We start from the raw sequence: 15,526 nt of genomic DNA, 5'->3' as shown, positions 1-15,526 counted from the left end.
TCTCTCTCTCTCTCTCTCTCACCAACATGGGCTCAACAATTAATTTGTTGAAATCTTTAAATAAGGTAGGCCCCACCCATATTTTCAAAATGAACAGCCCACACCACGGGATGATCCGAACCGTCCATTTGATGGGCCACAATCTATTTGACTATGTGTTTCGTCCCAAAATATCATTTCCATATGCTGATCCTAGCCCTCTGTACGTATTATGGAAACCTCTATAGATCGATCATCCTATGGAAATGATTTTTGGGGCTTAACCTATTTACAACGTGGATGATTCGGATCATCCTACGGTGACATGGTGTGTGCGCCCTACAGTAATATTAAGGCCCAATTGTAGGCCCCACCCATATGTTTTTCTAATGGTGGACGCACGCCCGTTCTTATTCACAAAACGGGATACCGTTTTCCTAGCAAATCTCTGCCCAAAATATGCCATAGATCTCAGCGTATCTTTTAGCGAACTCACACACTCTCTCTCTCGGGTTGTGGCCATTTCTCAGACCTTCTTCTTCAACCAATGGGCTTTGGAGCTTCTTTGAGGGTTTCAACCAGTATCCCTCCTTCGAGTTTCAGAGAGAAAACAAGTCATTGCAGATCGAAGCATATATTACCCTCTCATCGACCTAATGCTTTGTTTCCGATATTCAACACCTCTCTCCAAAAAGATTGCACTTGTAGAGCGTTCCTGAAAGATGTTGGAGCTTCAACAACTGAGGTACTTAATTTTTTTTATATTTCTTTTATTTCTTTTCTTTTTCATTTTTATAAAAATCCTGTAACCGGAACATGTTCGGTTAGGTCTAATATTTTGCAAGTTTGAGCAAGAAATTTGCTAATTTAATCCGATTCTACTTCTTTTCGTGGAAAGACTTTCGAATTATCACCAATTAGGGTTTTCTGTTTTGAACAGTAGGCCAAAGTACCTTCTATTCTAACTAAAACTTAGTGAGTTGTTGTTGTTGCCTTTTGCAATTTCTAGTAACATCGGTGATTGGTAGGTTACTCAGTGAGTTGTTGCCTCTTGCTCATCAAATTAAATCATTTTTTAGTTTTTTGTATTTACCACATGAATTGTTATTCATATTGACTAATGGGTTCTTTCCTTTCATAATGCAATATCTTTCTTTTTTTTCCCTTTTATATTTTTAAAATTCCCATATTGTGGAAGGATACTGGTGTGCTTAGTTAAGTTTTCATATATTTTCATCTATTATTGACAAAATGACTTGCAGAAGAAAAATCTGATTATTCTGGATTTTTCATTTTTCAGATGAAGAGGATTTACACCGAACAGCTTAGTGACATTGACCTGTCTGGTTTAACGGCTTTAACACCTTTGGATGGTCGTTATGGGGAGAAAGTCAAGGAGTTGCGCTTCTTTTTGAGCGAGTTTGGTCTAATTCGCTTCCGTGTTCTTGTTGAGGTATAATTTGAACTGGACTTTGTATTTTACGTGACTAAATAAAGGAAAACAAGTTTGAGTTTTTGCTATATGCAAAAGGCTTTGAGTTTTTTTTTATCCATATTCCGCAATTGGTTTACAAGCTGAGACCAATGGTTATCATTGACTTGGGCAAATCCTCCATATTCTGAAAGTCTTATCGTTGAGGTTACGGTTGGTTATGGTTCATTTTTTAGAAACTCAAGCGAGTGCTTTACTAAATCGACAAGTTCTCTTTCAAACCTAAACCCAACATGTTAAAAGAAAAAAGTTTTGGTTACAACTTGGGCATGGGACCAAGAACGTCGGTCACCGCATGTTGTTCTACGAGACCAACGGTCTCGATTGCACATATATGTTCCCTTGTGGGACACAACAATTGATCGTTAGCATGGATCCTGAGCAGTGACTGACCACCTGCTTGTCCTCATTTCAGAAACCTGAAATGAGGCATTGTTCATGTGCTCAAGAAAACTCTAGTCTTTATCAACTCAACCACTTATGTTTGTAATTCTTCTGCTAAAATCTTTTGCAGAAGCTGAAAACGAAAAATATAACTTCTGTTGAACTTTTAAAATTTTTAAAGGTTGGTATGGGCTGGACTTGAGTCTAACACCATTGCCGACCCTATCTTTTGCCGTGTTTCTCCCACAAATCCCTAGATCTTGTTAAACTGAAAGTGATTAATTTATGGTATGCTTTTACATTTCAAGGATATTCTATGTTAAAGTGTTCTTTTTTTGCCTGTTTTAGTTCGTCTGAAGCACACAACTACTTATTTTTTATTTATAATGAACGTATTATTGATAAAATGGTTAGATTTATATGAGTAATTTTTTAGCAGGAAATTGGTTGACTTGATTGAGTATTGATCCGGCTCAGACCCTCATTAAGGTTTAATCAAATCTAAAATTTTAAACCTTGCTCTGACATAACAACAAAGCAACCAAATCGCAGGACATCCCATTATTCTTGTAGCTGTAAATTAGTTCGCACTGGAATATGAATCGTGCTAAACTAGTGTGTTTTCATGTTATGATATTTGTATTCTTTGATTGTACCGGCAGCTGCTTTTTTCAACTTGGCATGGGATTTGTCTCCTGTAGGTCAAGTGGTTACTAAAGCTTTCACAAATTCCTGGACTCACAGAGGTCCCAAACTTTAGCGAGGATGCTCAGTCTTATTTGGAAAGCCTGATTCATGATTTTAGTCTGAGCGATGCCTTAGAGGTGAAAAACATTGAGAAAGTGACTAACCACGATGTCAAGGCAGTGGAATACTTCTTGAAACAGAAATGCCAATCCCATCCAGACGTTGCAAAGGTTAGGATTTGCTTTTTAAGACATAATTTCCTTCTCCTATCCAATTGACTTAGTTGCATCATTTGTTATACTGATTCATCAAAAGATATGATCTGTGTTATTTGCTGACCTGATACGCTATCTGATGCCTAGATATACGCTCATAGTATCTGTTCTTTGCAGATCTCTAATCACCAAATTGTTGCCCTTTTGTTCCAGGTACTTGAATTTTTCCACTTTGCTTGCACATCCGAGGATATTAACAATTTGGCCCATGCGTTGATGCTAAAAGAAGCGCTCCACATAGTCATTTTGCCCGTCATGGATAAAATGCTTGACGTGATATGTAACATGGCAAAGGAGAATGCCCATATTCCCATGCTTTCTCGCACTCATGGGCAGGTACTAGATCTCTCTCTCTCTCTCTCTCTCTCTCTCTCTCTCTCTCTCTCTCTCTCTCTCTCTCTCTCTCTCTCTCTCTCTCTCTCTGCTATTTCTATGCAAATGAATAGTTTTTCCTTATGAGTAAATTTCATAATTAGTTGCATGGTTTATTATTTTCAATTATTTAATAGCATGAAAATAATGAAGCTACCTCTTCCCTATCTTGGCACCTAATATTTAATCCTAACCTTGGTAATTATTAAGAGTCAGTGCACCAAAGTTGGAATTTCAACCACTTGTATAGTTATGTGGATAAATGGGGAATAGTATCATAAAACACAATTGCATTGCTAACATGTGATTAATTGGGGAATAGTATCTATAACACAATTGCATTTCTAACAAGTGTTCTCAGCGTTGAACCAAAATTTTATGTTATGGTTTTTGAACTGCATAAATCTTTGAGAAACCTTTGTATGTTTTTTCCTGACATCCCTATGCATCCAGGCAGCTCTATAGATGGTATAGGTGCAGCATTGATGGACATAAACAAAACTTAGATTCCAAACAGATGTTCACAAGTTGAGCAACAGTTCTATGTTCCAACCTTTTATTTCATTAGGTATACAGATCTCCTTTGTCGAATGGGGAGTGCAGATTTTTGACAAAACTTTCGATGTTTTGCATGACACCCATTTTCCCCTACCACAACCTTATGTGATGGTGTTAATGCAGTATTTTTTTTATTTTATTTTTTGAAATGGCAATGCAGTATTAAGTTTTTATATTAAGGTTCATGGACATAAAACATGTATCTGCTGTTATTTAACCTAAGCAACTGCATTGTATTTCCATAATTTCGGTTTTATTCAGTCAACTCCCACGATACCTCCTCATTGCTCAGTGGTAATTTTCAATTGTTTTTTTACATGGCTTTGGGAAACTTCTGCTTTCTGGTTAAAGCTGGTTTGTAATAAGTATTCTGGTATATTTTTCTTTGGTCACCTTGTAGACGGCTTCACCAACTACTTTGGGAAAGGAAATGGCAATTTTTGCTTTCAGACTTAGCAGACAAAGGCAGATAATTTCCCAAGTTGAGTTGCTGGGGAAATTTGCTGGTGCAGTTGGAAATTACAATGCTCATCTCGTCGCATATCCTGATGTTAACTGGCCAAGTGTTGCTGAAGAATTTGTAAGATCTTTGGGAATAGGTTTCAATCCCTATGTGACACAGGTGTGTTTTACCCTACGTAACTAATGTCATTCATTTTATGAACTATGTTATTACAATACACGTAGTGGACGATGTTTTTATTTGTACCACCTTATCTTCTTTTGTTAGGTTCTCTTCCAGTTGCTTTCCTTCTTGCATTTATCTGCATAATGATTTTGTTCCTTTTGTTTGTGCTTCCCAATTTTGCAATACCTATATTATCTGGTGGAGAAAAATTCCTGCATGCCACACAGAATAATAGCAATCCCCATATTAAATAAACAAAAAGGAGAGAAAAACAGTGTAAGGTACTGATTTTCATTGTGAATGCACAGGAAAACAGTAGCTCAAAGCTAAAATTCGTCAAAAATTATAATCATAAAGGTCCATTACATCTTTCCATATAAAAAAAAGGTCCATTACATCTCTTATCAACTCCAAAGTAATTCCCAATTGTTTCCTGATTCGTACTATTACAAGGTTTAACACACCAAACAAAGCTACAACACTTTCTATTCTCAGATCTAAACACACTTGGTTAGTTAATAACTTTCTAGTTCTATTTTAGCTAACTCAGCTTCTTGTAAAAAAACACAGGTTTTTAGCAAGGTTTTAAATTTAGATTCCAGCCATCAGCAAAACGGAAAATTTTTGGTTTTGGTACAAAATTTCAGCCGAAATCTTTTAAAATTATGGGAACATTTCGATATAAAATCCCAGCCGAAATCTAGGTAAAGATTCTTCAACATTGTTTTTTTTTTTTTTTTTTTTTGACGATTTTTAGAAATAACTTAAAGGAATCATGTTGTTCTTCTCTTTTCTTCTAGTGGAGTTGATTTTTGACATGGTCTATCGAACTGTCGACATTTCAACCGAAACTGTTGTTCTTCTCTTTTCTGCTGGTAGAGTTGATTTTTGACATGGTCTATCAAGCTGTCGACATTTCAACCGAAACTTTGCTTTTTTTATCTGAAAAATTACATGTTTCCGATGATACCCCGAAATTTCAGGTGAAATCTTGTATTTTTCCGAAACCAAGTGGATTTCGTTTTGGTAGTAGCCAAAATTAAAATATTTTGGCCAAAACAAAATGTTTCAGCCGAAATTTAAAACCATGGTTTTTAGAAGGTAAAAAAAATGAAAAAAAGGCGGCCTAGTGCACGAGGCTCCCGCCATTGCGGGGTCTGGGGAGGGCTAGATGTACGAAGCCTTACCCCTGCTTTGCAGAGAGGCTGTTTCCGCCGTGACCACCAGGTCACTAGGTCACAATGGAGCAACCTTACCGTTGCACCAAGGCTCGCCCTCTCACAATGGTATTTAGAAGGTAGCTTCAACCAAGGTTTTAAATTTCGGTTTCGGAACCCATTTTGGACCCTAGCGAAACCGAAATTTCGGTCGAAATTGAATACAATCACTTGTTTATTTAGGGTGTGTGAGATTACTTTAATTATGCCTCTAAAAACCTAATATAGGTTTGGATCAATTACATTAAAAAATGGTCTTCAATATTAATTTCTTCATGTCTTCAAGTCTTCATGACTTCTTGCTTGATGACTTTGGCCTTCCAATTAGTGGTCCAATGTGGGCTTCTTGGCCTTCAATCCAAGCATCCTTGATCTTACTTTATCAAGATCTACAACTTAGACAAACAAACACATTAGTGATAAATGATCACTTGTGTATTGGAATCATCAAAACAAGATGGGAATGCCAAGGTAAAAACCATTGGGCTTACATCTGGAAAATGAGCTCTCTCCTTTGCCATTGACCGACGGATTCCTTTTATAAGAGCATGATAAATTCGACCTCTTTTCTTATTTGGAAAACCACCTTTCGGATAATCCACTCCCCTTTAATGTTTACACTGCGCACACTCTCCCGGCTCGTTCGCTAGACAAACGCGCTCAAATTTCAACGAAATTTTATGGGGACCTAGCTGGGACCCTAACCTACCTTGGGACGAAATTTGGGGTCCTAAAGCATTGGTTTGATCAGGTTTTGCTCAAACAAGGGAGGGATTAGGTCTCGGTCAAAATGGGGTGTCTACAGTGATGAAACCCTAATTTGGGAAATTCGAATTGGCAAAACATTAACTCCCGAAGAGCGTGCGGAATTAATTGCCCTATTAAAGGAATTCAAAGACGTTTTCGCTTGGTCCTATGATGACATGCCGGGATTAAATGAAGACATTGTTCAACATAGACTTTCCCAAATCCCAGGTGTCAGGCCGAAAAAGCAAAAACTCCGAAAAATGAAACCAGAGTGGGACTTGCTAGTCAGAGATGAAGTTCAGAAACAATTGGATGTTGGCTTCATACACGTTGTTGAATACCCTGAATGGCTAGCCAACATAGTACCGGTGCCCAAGAAGGACGGAAAAGTCAGGATGTGTGTGGATTTCAGAGATCTGAACAAAGCAAGTCCGAAAGATGATTTTCCTTTGCCACACATTGACATCTTGGTGGACAACACAGCGGGCCAAGCTCTCCTTTCATTTATGGATGGATTCTCAGGATACAACCAGATCAAGATGGCTCCTGAAGACATGATCAAGCGGCCTTCATCACTCAATGGGGGACATATTGTTACAGAGTTATGCCATTTGGACTCAAAAATGCTGGAGCAACATATCAGAGAGCTGCTACCACTTTACTGCATGACATGATACACAAAGAGGTCGAAGTATATGTTGATGACATGATCGTTAAAGCGAAGACCAGGGAAGAGAATGCAGGGGCATTGAGAAAATTCTTCCAGCGAATCCAAAAGTTCAAGCTCCATTTCAACCCGAGTAAGTGTGTATTCGGGGTTACATTAGGAAAGCTGCTGTGATTCTTGGTCAGCCAGAGAGGGATTGAAGTAGATCCGCAGAAAATCAAAGCTATCCAAGAAATGGCTCTGCCAAACATTGAGAAACAAATCCGTGGGTTCTTAGGAAAGGTCCAGTACTTGAGAAGGTTCATTGCACAGTTAACAATGACTTGTGAACCGATTTTCAAGCTCTTAAAGAAGAATGCTTCAAAGAAATGGAACGAAGAGTGTCAAGAAGCTTTCGTGAAAATCAAGCAGTGTATGGCTTTACCACCACTTTTGTCACCAATCATACCAGGACAACTGATGTTGCTGTACTTGTCTGTTACTGACATAGCGATGGGGTGTATGTTAGCGCAGCAAGACCCAGAGTCAAAGCGAGAAAGAGCCATTTACTACATCAGCAAGAAAATGTTGGAGTACGAGCAGAAATATACCCTTCTTGAGAAGACTTGTCTAGCACTGGTTTGGGCTACTCAGAAGCTGAGGCATTATTTGTTATCGAATAGGGTTCTTCTACTCTCACGGATGGACCCATTGAAATACTTGTTCGAGAAGCCAGCTCACTTCTTCTAAACTCCTTAAATTCCATATATTATAAAACTCCAACTTCCTACTTCTGGACGTGGACCATATATATTCTCCTAATGTCCTAATTTCAATCCATGTCAAAAAAAATAAGTTAGATGCTATCCCCTTTTCAAGACAGATCCCACTTAAGAACAAACTTAAACATAGCATAGCTTTAAATTCAAATAAAAATTACTAAAATCTTGATAAATCAGGTGACGACTCCCAAAATTTTAAGCTCAAGGCGTGGCCTCGCGGCTCATTTTGCAGCACTTTGTCTTTATTTTTGGTTGAACAGAGAGGATGGGTGTGGTTCCATGAATGTTGGCCATATCACTATCCTATCTTTATTGAACAAATTCATATATCCCGATCAACCTGCTGTTTTATTTTAAATTTTTAACTAGCTTCTCTTTGTATCTGTACATCAGTTTTCGACACATCATTGCGTATTTGTAACTGAGCGCTGCATCCAAGTAGATATGCCCCATTTAGGCTTCTACTTCCAGTAAGTGTTGCATCCACAAAGCAGCCTCATGTGCTATCATTTGTTGTGATGAAAGACGGATTGTCACTATTAAGGCTTTTGGGTACATTTTTTTTTTTAACTCGTTACATTTGAAAAAATATATATTCTTGAACTAGGCTGCCACATCTTTACTATAAAGAGTTCCCGGTGCAGCTACTTGTATTAGAATACGATGATTATGGGACCCTTAAATCTAGACATTGATTAGAGTAAATGGAAGTATACATGCGTGTTCAAAAATTATACATTTACATATGGTCCATGCATTATCTTGTAGAGCACAATCATTGCTTTCAATTCTTCACTGTTACCTCTGAGTTTTTTTTTATGCAGATTGAGCCCCATGACTATATGGCAGAGCTTTTCCATGCAGTCATCCGATTCAACAATGTCTTGTTGGATTTCAACAGAGACGTATGGGGATATATATCTTTAGGCTACTTTAAGCAGGTGAGTTCTTTCTAGGGAGGAAAAATGAACTATTGTTTTGGCATTGGTTTTTTTTTATGTCAAAAAATGAGAATATTGTCCATGATGAAAATATGTTGCACAGATAACCAAGGCTGGTGAGATTGGGTCTTCAACCATGCCTCACAAAGTCAATCCCATTGATTTTGAAAACAGTGAGGGCAATCTGGGTATGGCTAATGAAACTTTGCACCATCTAAGCGTGAAGTTACCCATTTCACGGTGGCAGGTAATAATTAATGTTTGTTTTGTTTCTCTTTTCCTTCTCTAGTTCCTTGCCTATGTTCTGGTTATTGGTTTTAATTATCAAAAGCCTCCTAGTTTTATTTTTCTGAGCAAGCATTATAAATGGATTTTCAGTTACTATAACCTATGTCACAAATATCTCCGATATTTTCAAAATATCGCATTTTTATTGCGACATTTTGATAAAACGACAAAATCCTGAAATAATCCCGAGATTTTAAAAACATAGCGTTATTTTCATTTTTTATTAGATAATATCGTGATATATAATGACAGGGAGATGATCCCCTCCCCTGAGGATTATGTGCCCCCCTTCCAACATGAATTGTGGCAAACTTTAACGCTTTTTTATGTCAGATCACGTTAAAAGGGGGGCGCATAATCCTATAGGGGGCAAGGGGGGGGGGGGGGGGGGGGTCATCTCCCATCATGATATTATCCCAGTATTTTTACAATAATTTTATTTTTTATTTTTCTTAAATTTAATATTTTATATATTTTAAAATAAATTTTTTTTTATCATTTTTCCCTATATAAACCCGAAATTTTATTTTTTTAAATGAAAATATATCTCGAGATTTTCCCTTGCCGAGAAATTCCCTAGAACGATATTTGTGACATGGACTACAACAGTTAGTCAGTAACTAAAGGTTCCAAAAATGTAATGCACCTCAATTTTGTTTACTAAAAGTTTAAAACCAGGAGAAACAGTGGCATTGATGCCTAACTGCATGCTGTTATTGACAGAGAGACCTGACTGATTCCACAGTTTTGAGGAATATGGGTGTGGGATTAGGATATTCTCTCCTTGCCTATAAAAGTGCGTTGCAGGGTGTCGGGAAGCTTCAGGTAAGCAGTAAATTACTGGTTATGGTGTTTTCTCCTGCAGAGTGCTTCTTTTCCAGTAACATATATGATAGTTCAGACTCATTAACCTATATAAAAAAGTGGATTAACTTCATCTTCGAATGTATTTCGAGTGCAGAAGTGCACCAAGGAACGTGGTTAGGGGGATAGGTTAAAATGGTTGCTTGTGTTTACAGTCATTATTGTTGCCTATTAGCAGTTTCTTTCTTTTTATTTGGGAATTTTTGAAGACAGTCTCATATGGGCATTTAGTTTTTACTTTTTAGTGGTTGTCTGGACTGGATATGTAGTTTTTAGTGGTTTTTGTCACTGATTACTCTCATCCCTAATTTTCTTAGAGGCTCCATTTGATTACTATGATAGTAAAAAAAAAAAAAAAAAATCTTTTCATTGTCACTCATGTGCAGAACTTGATACAGATATAACGATTTACATGGTTAATTGAAGTCTTGCTGCATATTTTATGCATTTGCTGAATAGTTCTGGGTTTCTGATACTCGTGAATTGAGTCAGCTTAGATCTTATTTTTGTTTTGGGTTGTTACAGGTAAATGAAGCTCGTCTTACTGAAGATTTGGAGCAGTCATGGGAGGTTCTTGCAGAACCAATACAGACTGTAAGCTTCTAATACTTTTCTTTAGTGATGTCATCCCTCTGAATTTTGGTGAAGTATATTAACATTGCTATCCTGATTATTCTACATTTTGCACATAAGATGGGTCATTTCTGATGCATCCCAATGAGCCTAGATGTGTTCATTGCATTTTTCCAGGGTGCACGTGGCACTATAATAGAATGATCCAGGCCTTCCGTACAGTTTGTCCTACCATGGGTGGCCCAAAGTACAAAAATATTGGATGATCCTAGCCATTCTCAATGGCATCTTACTGTATGAATGTGGACCATTTGTCATTTAGTTTTCAACCATCTTTTCGAAGTCACTGATAAGATGTGTAGGTTTGTACGATGGATGAACCGAGATGGGTAACTTAATGAAAATCCAGTTTCACTTTATCCTGTTAGGATTTTATTCCACCTCGGAATAAATAGAACTTTAAAAAGAAAAAAGGGACCTAATCCAAGCACGCACTTAGATTCAACCCAGAACAACGGAGCGGCTAAAGCACAAGTTCTTGTGACCACATGTAATTTTGGAGTTTCCTAACTTGTATTGATTGCTTTCAGGTGATGCGAAGGTATGATGTTCCTGAGCCATACGAGAAGCTGAAGGAGCTGACCAGAGGAAGAACAGTCACCAGGGAGAGACTTAGAGAGTTTATTGAAGGCTTGGAATTGCCCGAGGAAGCCAAGGAAAATCTTTTGAAGTTGACTCCCCATTCCTATATTGGAGCAGCAGAGGTACTAGCTAAAGCTGTAGGGAATGCCATAGATTTAGTGAATGGGACCAAAGTGTTATAGATTGGCAGTCTTGATAACAGACTGTCATTATAGTAATTTATACCCAATCCGCAGGACCTCAACAGTTTTCGTGAGAAAAGGCGATAACCTCGCCTTATAGATTTTTTGAATGGTGAAATTTTATTAATGAAAGGGGTGAAGCCCAATGATCGAGTTAGTCAACAATTTTGCATTATAATTTATTTGATCCGAAGTGACAAATAGTCGAATACCATGTTTTGAATTGTAAAAGGTTGTTCATGAAATCGAAAATCAGTTGAAAGGGAGATTTCGATGAGCCGTAGTGCGTCCCACATGAATGGGCCAATCATAGAATTTGACAATGGTGACTCTAGTGTTTCCCACTTTTATGGCCAATTACAGAATGCTACAAATTTGGTCATTTTGGGTCCCACTTGAATGACACCTATCCGGGCCATTGATCAGGCTGAATTTAGGACTATTGTCCATGGTCAGGTCAGCTAGCCGACCCCAACTAGTTTGGGACAAATGCTTAGTTGAGTTGAGTTGTGTCCATGTCGGCCAATCAACGGTCCCCTATCACCATACCCATGCGGCCATGCCTCGTGTAAAGTGGGGGATTGTAGGCTCTGCTGTGGCTCGGACCAACAGTAGAAGCACAACTCTAGAGCCTCTTTGAATGCCTCTAAAACTTAGATTATACATTCCTACTTACAAATAATGATTGTAGTACCACGAAACTAAGTAGGTTCCTAATTATATGGGTTGAATTACTATTCCTTTTTACTAGAACTTCAAATGATAAGGAAAAAGCATGGTATTCAAAGAGGTCAAGGCAATGTATATCATCACAAAATGTTCCCAACAATCAACAACAAATTGGCAACTTTATTTATACAATTTACTGCCAAAATGCCTTTGCCCTAATAGTTATATTCTTATCTATTTATTAACCAAAAGTTTAGCATTTCCCCTTAGAAATAATACAGTTAGGACTTGAAAAGAGGCCTTATTTGGGAATGCCAATGTTTTCTGGGCACATGTCAATGTGCCTGGTTGCCAAATAAAAGTAATAGGACACCTTCGAGGTTCCAGGTTTCGTACCAAAAGAAACTGTCCGTCCCATTTTTTTTTCCCACTTATATCTCTAAGTTGAAAGGGACTGTTGGGAATTTAACCGCGTAGAACTCACCCTAAAAGCTAGCTATTAGAGGGAGGGTGCCCATTCCTTTATAACCCATCCCCATCCCCATCACCTTACCGATGTGGTGGGACTATTTGCTTTTGCATGGAACCCCAACAATCTGCCCCTCCACTCGGAAGCAACGTGGACCATCTCGCCCCTCCACGTGGTGGCAACGTGGGAACCACGAGATACTACATCGGGGTTTTCGAGATCTTCCCCGAGGGGCATCCCCGCCCTCGGAGGCAAACTGGGGTTACCACGCCCTGAGCTATGATACCATTTGTAGGGAATTTAATAGGGTAGAACTCACTCCTAAAAGCTCGCTATTAGAGCAAGGGTGCCCATGCCCTTATAATCCATCCCCCTCCCTTATAGAAAATAATTTTTTTCATGAAAACATCTTATAGAAAATAAAATTCCCTTGTTTTGAAGTTTTGCTTGAAAACAAGAAAAATTTAGATTTTGACCCAAAAAAGAAATCCATGTAAAATAAGTGCATGTTTGGCAAACATCTTAAGAACTTAAGAAGGGATTTGCTAGGGTCCATCACAGAAGGCATTTTGCGGTTGGTTTGTTGCATGTCGGACGAGCCACCTCGTGAATGAAGACAATATAGCTTTTGTCTACATGCACGAGGTGGCTGGTCTAACGTGCAACAGACCAGCCGTGAAATGCCTCTTGCGATGGACGCTAGCAATTCCCTCTTAAGAATGGATTATACCTATTTTCTAGGTGCGGGAATGGCTAAAAAAAAATCAAAGAATCTTGTTCTTTTTGCAATAGTTCATTTCAAAAAATTCTCATTTTTGCACACGTAATATGGGAGATTCTGTGGAGCGACTTCTTTCTTTTGATTTGACTTGGCAGGGGGGGCAGGGCATTTCTCGATGGGAAATTTTTTAGGTCAAAATTGAATATTTGTGAACAATGTGGATATCATTTGAAAATGAGTAGTTCAGATAGAATCGAACTCTCGATTGATCCGGGCACTTGGGATCCTACTCCGACTCTCTTCCAAAGATTCTCGTAAATCGGCTTCTACCCGATTAGATAGGCAAGAATGAGAAGTCTCACCGAACACGCCGTAAGTAAACATAACACTGGAAAATTCATTTTCCATTAAAGAAAAGAAAAAAAAAATTACCTAAAATTTCCTTCAAAAAGGAATTGCATTAGTACTGTTTGGATTGCAGGAATTTTTTGAAAAAGTTTGGAGAAAAATGATTTTAAATTTTCTTACTTTGTCTACACATAAAAAACGCTCACTTGAACCAAACCTATTCAATTTTCACTTAGACCTTAATTTATGATAATATCCCTTTAATTTAATTAAAATCATATCGTTTACCTCTGATTTGTTAAGAGAAAAAAAAATCAAGAAAAAGTTTTCCATGGGAAACGTTTTTCTTGCAATTCAAACATTGCCTACATTCAAACAGCCAAAGAATTTGGGAAATGCTAAAAACACGGTGGCTGTTACGCTCGTTCCGAGCGCCTTATACCGTTATACGGTATACCGCATCTAATTTGAACCAAGAAAAAGTAAAATTATTATGAAAAGGTACAGGAAAAAATTCAATTCTATTAAAAAACAGAGTGCGCATCCAGGGAATCGAACCCTGGTCAGTACCGTGGGAGGGTACTATGATACCACTACACCAGATGCGCTTTTCTTGTTGTAAGTGCATATTTTAGGTACTTATTTCAAATTTATTTGCATTAATTCCTCCTCCCAAAACTCATTTCCATAGGTTGATCCTAACCCTCCGATCTATAGAGGGTTATGATCAACCCTCTAACATTCAGATCCGAGGGTTAGGATCAACCTATGAAAATGATTTTTGGGGCACAACCTATTTAGGCTGTGGCCCATCTAATGGACGGTTTGGATCATCCAATGGTGTTGTTGGTTGTACCGTAGTTTTAATAAAGTGAGGAGTACCCTCATCAAAATACAGTAGTGCTGATAACATTTCCCTATTTTCCAAATTTTACACATTTTTAGTTTTTAGGTTCTGTATACCATGTAGAGCTAGGGGTGTCGACGGATCCACTTCGGATCGGATCCACCTAAGTCTTAGTCACTATCCATTCAAATTCGTTATCGTTTAGATTGGATTCGGAGTGTTCTTCGGATCCTACTTCTTGTGTCCCGGTCACAATCCGTTTCAAATCGGAATGTCCTAATTACAAAACAACAAAAATTCTCAGCTTTCTTTACCTTAAATGAACTCCAAAACTTCCCCAATTCATAAAAGAATTAGTCACTATATCTAATAACAAGTTAACAACCCATAATTTTGAGGAAGAATAGGATTTTATTGTTGAAAAGAACTCTAATGTTTGAGGGTGCGTGACGATAAAACTTTATAGTAACTAGTCATTGTTAAGGGTGAGTGGCAAGTTTAGAGAAAGAAAAACCTATTGAGAAAAGTAAGAGAAAAAAGATGTCTGGAAAATGGGGGAAGTGGGAAGTCGTAAGCACACCAATATTTACTTCATTTTTATGAAAATACCCCTTTGTTAAAACATAATATAAGAAATATTTTGAGGTTATTTTAGTAAAAGGACTTCGGATCATGACTGCCCATCGGATTTTTTTGCCATGTCTTGATCATGACCCGAAAATTTTCGGATCTTAAGAAGAGGATCCAAAATATGTCCATGGATCCTGTCTAATAAGGTTCGGATTCGGACTATCCATCGGACCCGGTCCATTGACACCCCTACGCAGAGCGCAATACATTCGTAGGGCCCACCTCGTCATGCAATTGCCATGGTTCTTTGGTTATTTAATAAAAAAATGCTGGGCATTATTGTCATTGATTGACTCAGTGCTCCATTAAAAGGATTGATACGAAGAGCGTGAGTTCATTCTCTGTCTTCTTCAGAAATGGCGATGACAATCGAAGGTATTTTCCTTTTATTTAGTAAATATTGAAACCCTAGAATACTAGGGTTTTATATTCTATCTTTTATTTTATTTTCGCGCTTATTTTTTCTACTGAATTTCATGCTTATATCATATGCCTTGATTTCGGATATTCGGAAAGGGTAAAGTTTCCCTCTTTGTATTCCAACTTTGTAGTTTCCTTGCTTTTGAATGCTTGAAACTTGTGTGA

At 37.9% G+C, this 15,526-nt stretch overlaps 1 protein-coding gene and 1 non-coding gene across 2 annotated transcripts; one reads left to right on the top strand and one right to left on the bottom strand.

Annotated features, from left to right (window-relative positions):
* Nucleotides 1–442: 442 nt before the first annotated feature.
* LOC143881872 (uncharacterized) lies at nucleotides 443–11,422 on the top strand. The gene is made up of 10 exons (XM_077385194.1): nucleotides 443–724; nucleotides 1,280–1,432; nucleotides 2,557–2,772; nucleotides 2,971–3,153; nucleotides 4,148–4,369; nucleotides 8,592–8,708; nucleotides 8,812–8,955; nucleotides 9,720–9,821; nucleotides 10,386–10,454; nucleotides 11,024–11,422. Exons 1-10 carry the CDS (start codon nucleotides 527–529, stop codon nucleotides 11,255–11,257), a joined length of 1,638 nt encoding a protein of 545 aa, XP_077241309.1. The 5' UTR covers nucleotides 443–526; the 3' UTR covers nucleotides 11,258–11,422.
* A 2,579-nt stretch (nucleotides 11,423–14,001) lies between these two features.
* TRNAG-CCC (transfer RNA glycine (anticodon CCC)) lies at nucleotides 14,002–14,072 on the bottom strand. Its single transcript has one exon. It is a non-coding gene; the product is annotated as a tRNA-Gly (tRNA).
* Between the last annotated feature and the right edge of the window lie 1,454 nt (nucleotides 14,073–15,526).

Source organism: Tasmannia lanceolata, unplaced genomic scaffold (assembly GCF_043159265.1).
Source record: "Tasmannia lanceolata isolate RefF3 unplaced genomic scaffold, GAP_Taslan_0.1 ptg000007l, whole genome shotgun sequence".
NCBI lineage: Eukaryota > Viridiplantae > Streptophyta > Magnoliopsida > Canellales > Winteraceae > Tasmannia > Tasmannia lanceolata.
The sequence above is the reverse complement of the archived record's forward strand: the minus strand, read 5'-3'. Positions and strand labels throughout refer to the sequence as shown.

Coding starts and splice junctions, on each gene's coding strand:
- LOC143881872 (XM_077385194.1), top strand. CDS start 527: ATGGGCTTTGGAGCTTCTTTGAGGGTTTCAACCAGTATCCCTCCTTCG. Junction 2,773..2,970: donor CCCATCCAGACGTTGCAAAG/GTTAGGATTTGC, acceptor CTTTTGTTCCAG/GTACTTGAATTTTTCCACTT. Junction 3,154..4,147: donor TTTCTCGCACTCATGGGCAG/GTACTAGATCTC, acceptor GTCACCTTGTAG/ACGGCTTCACCAACTACTTT.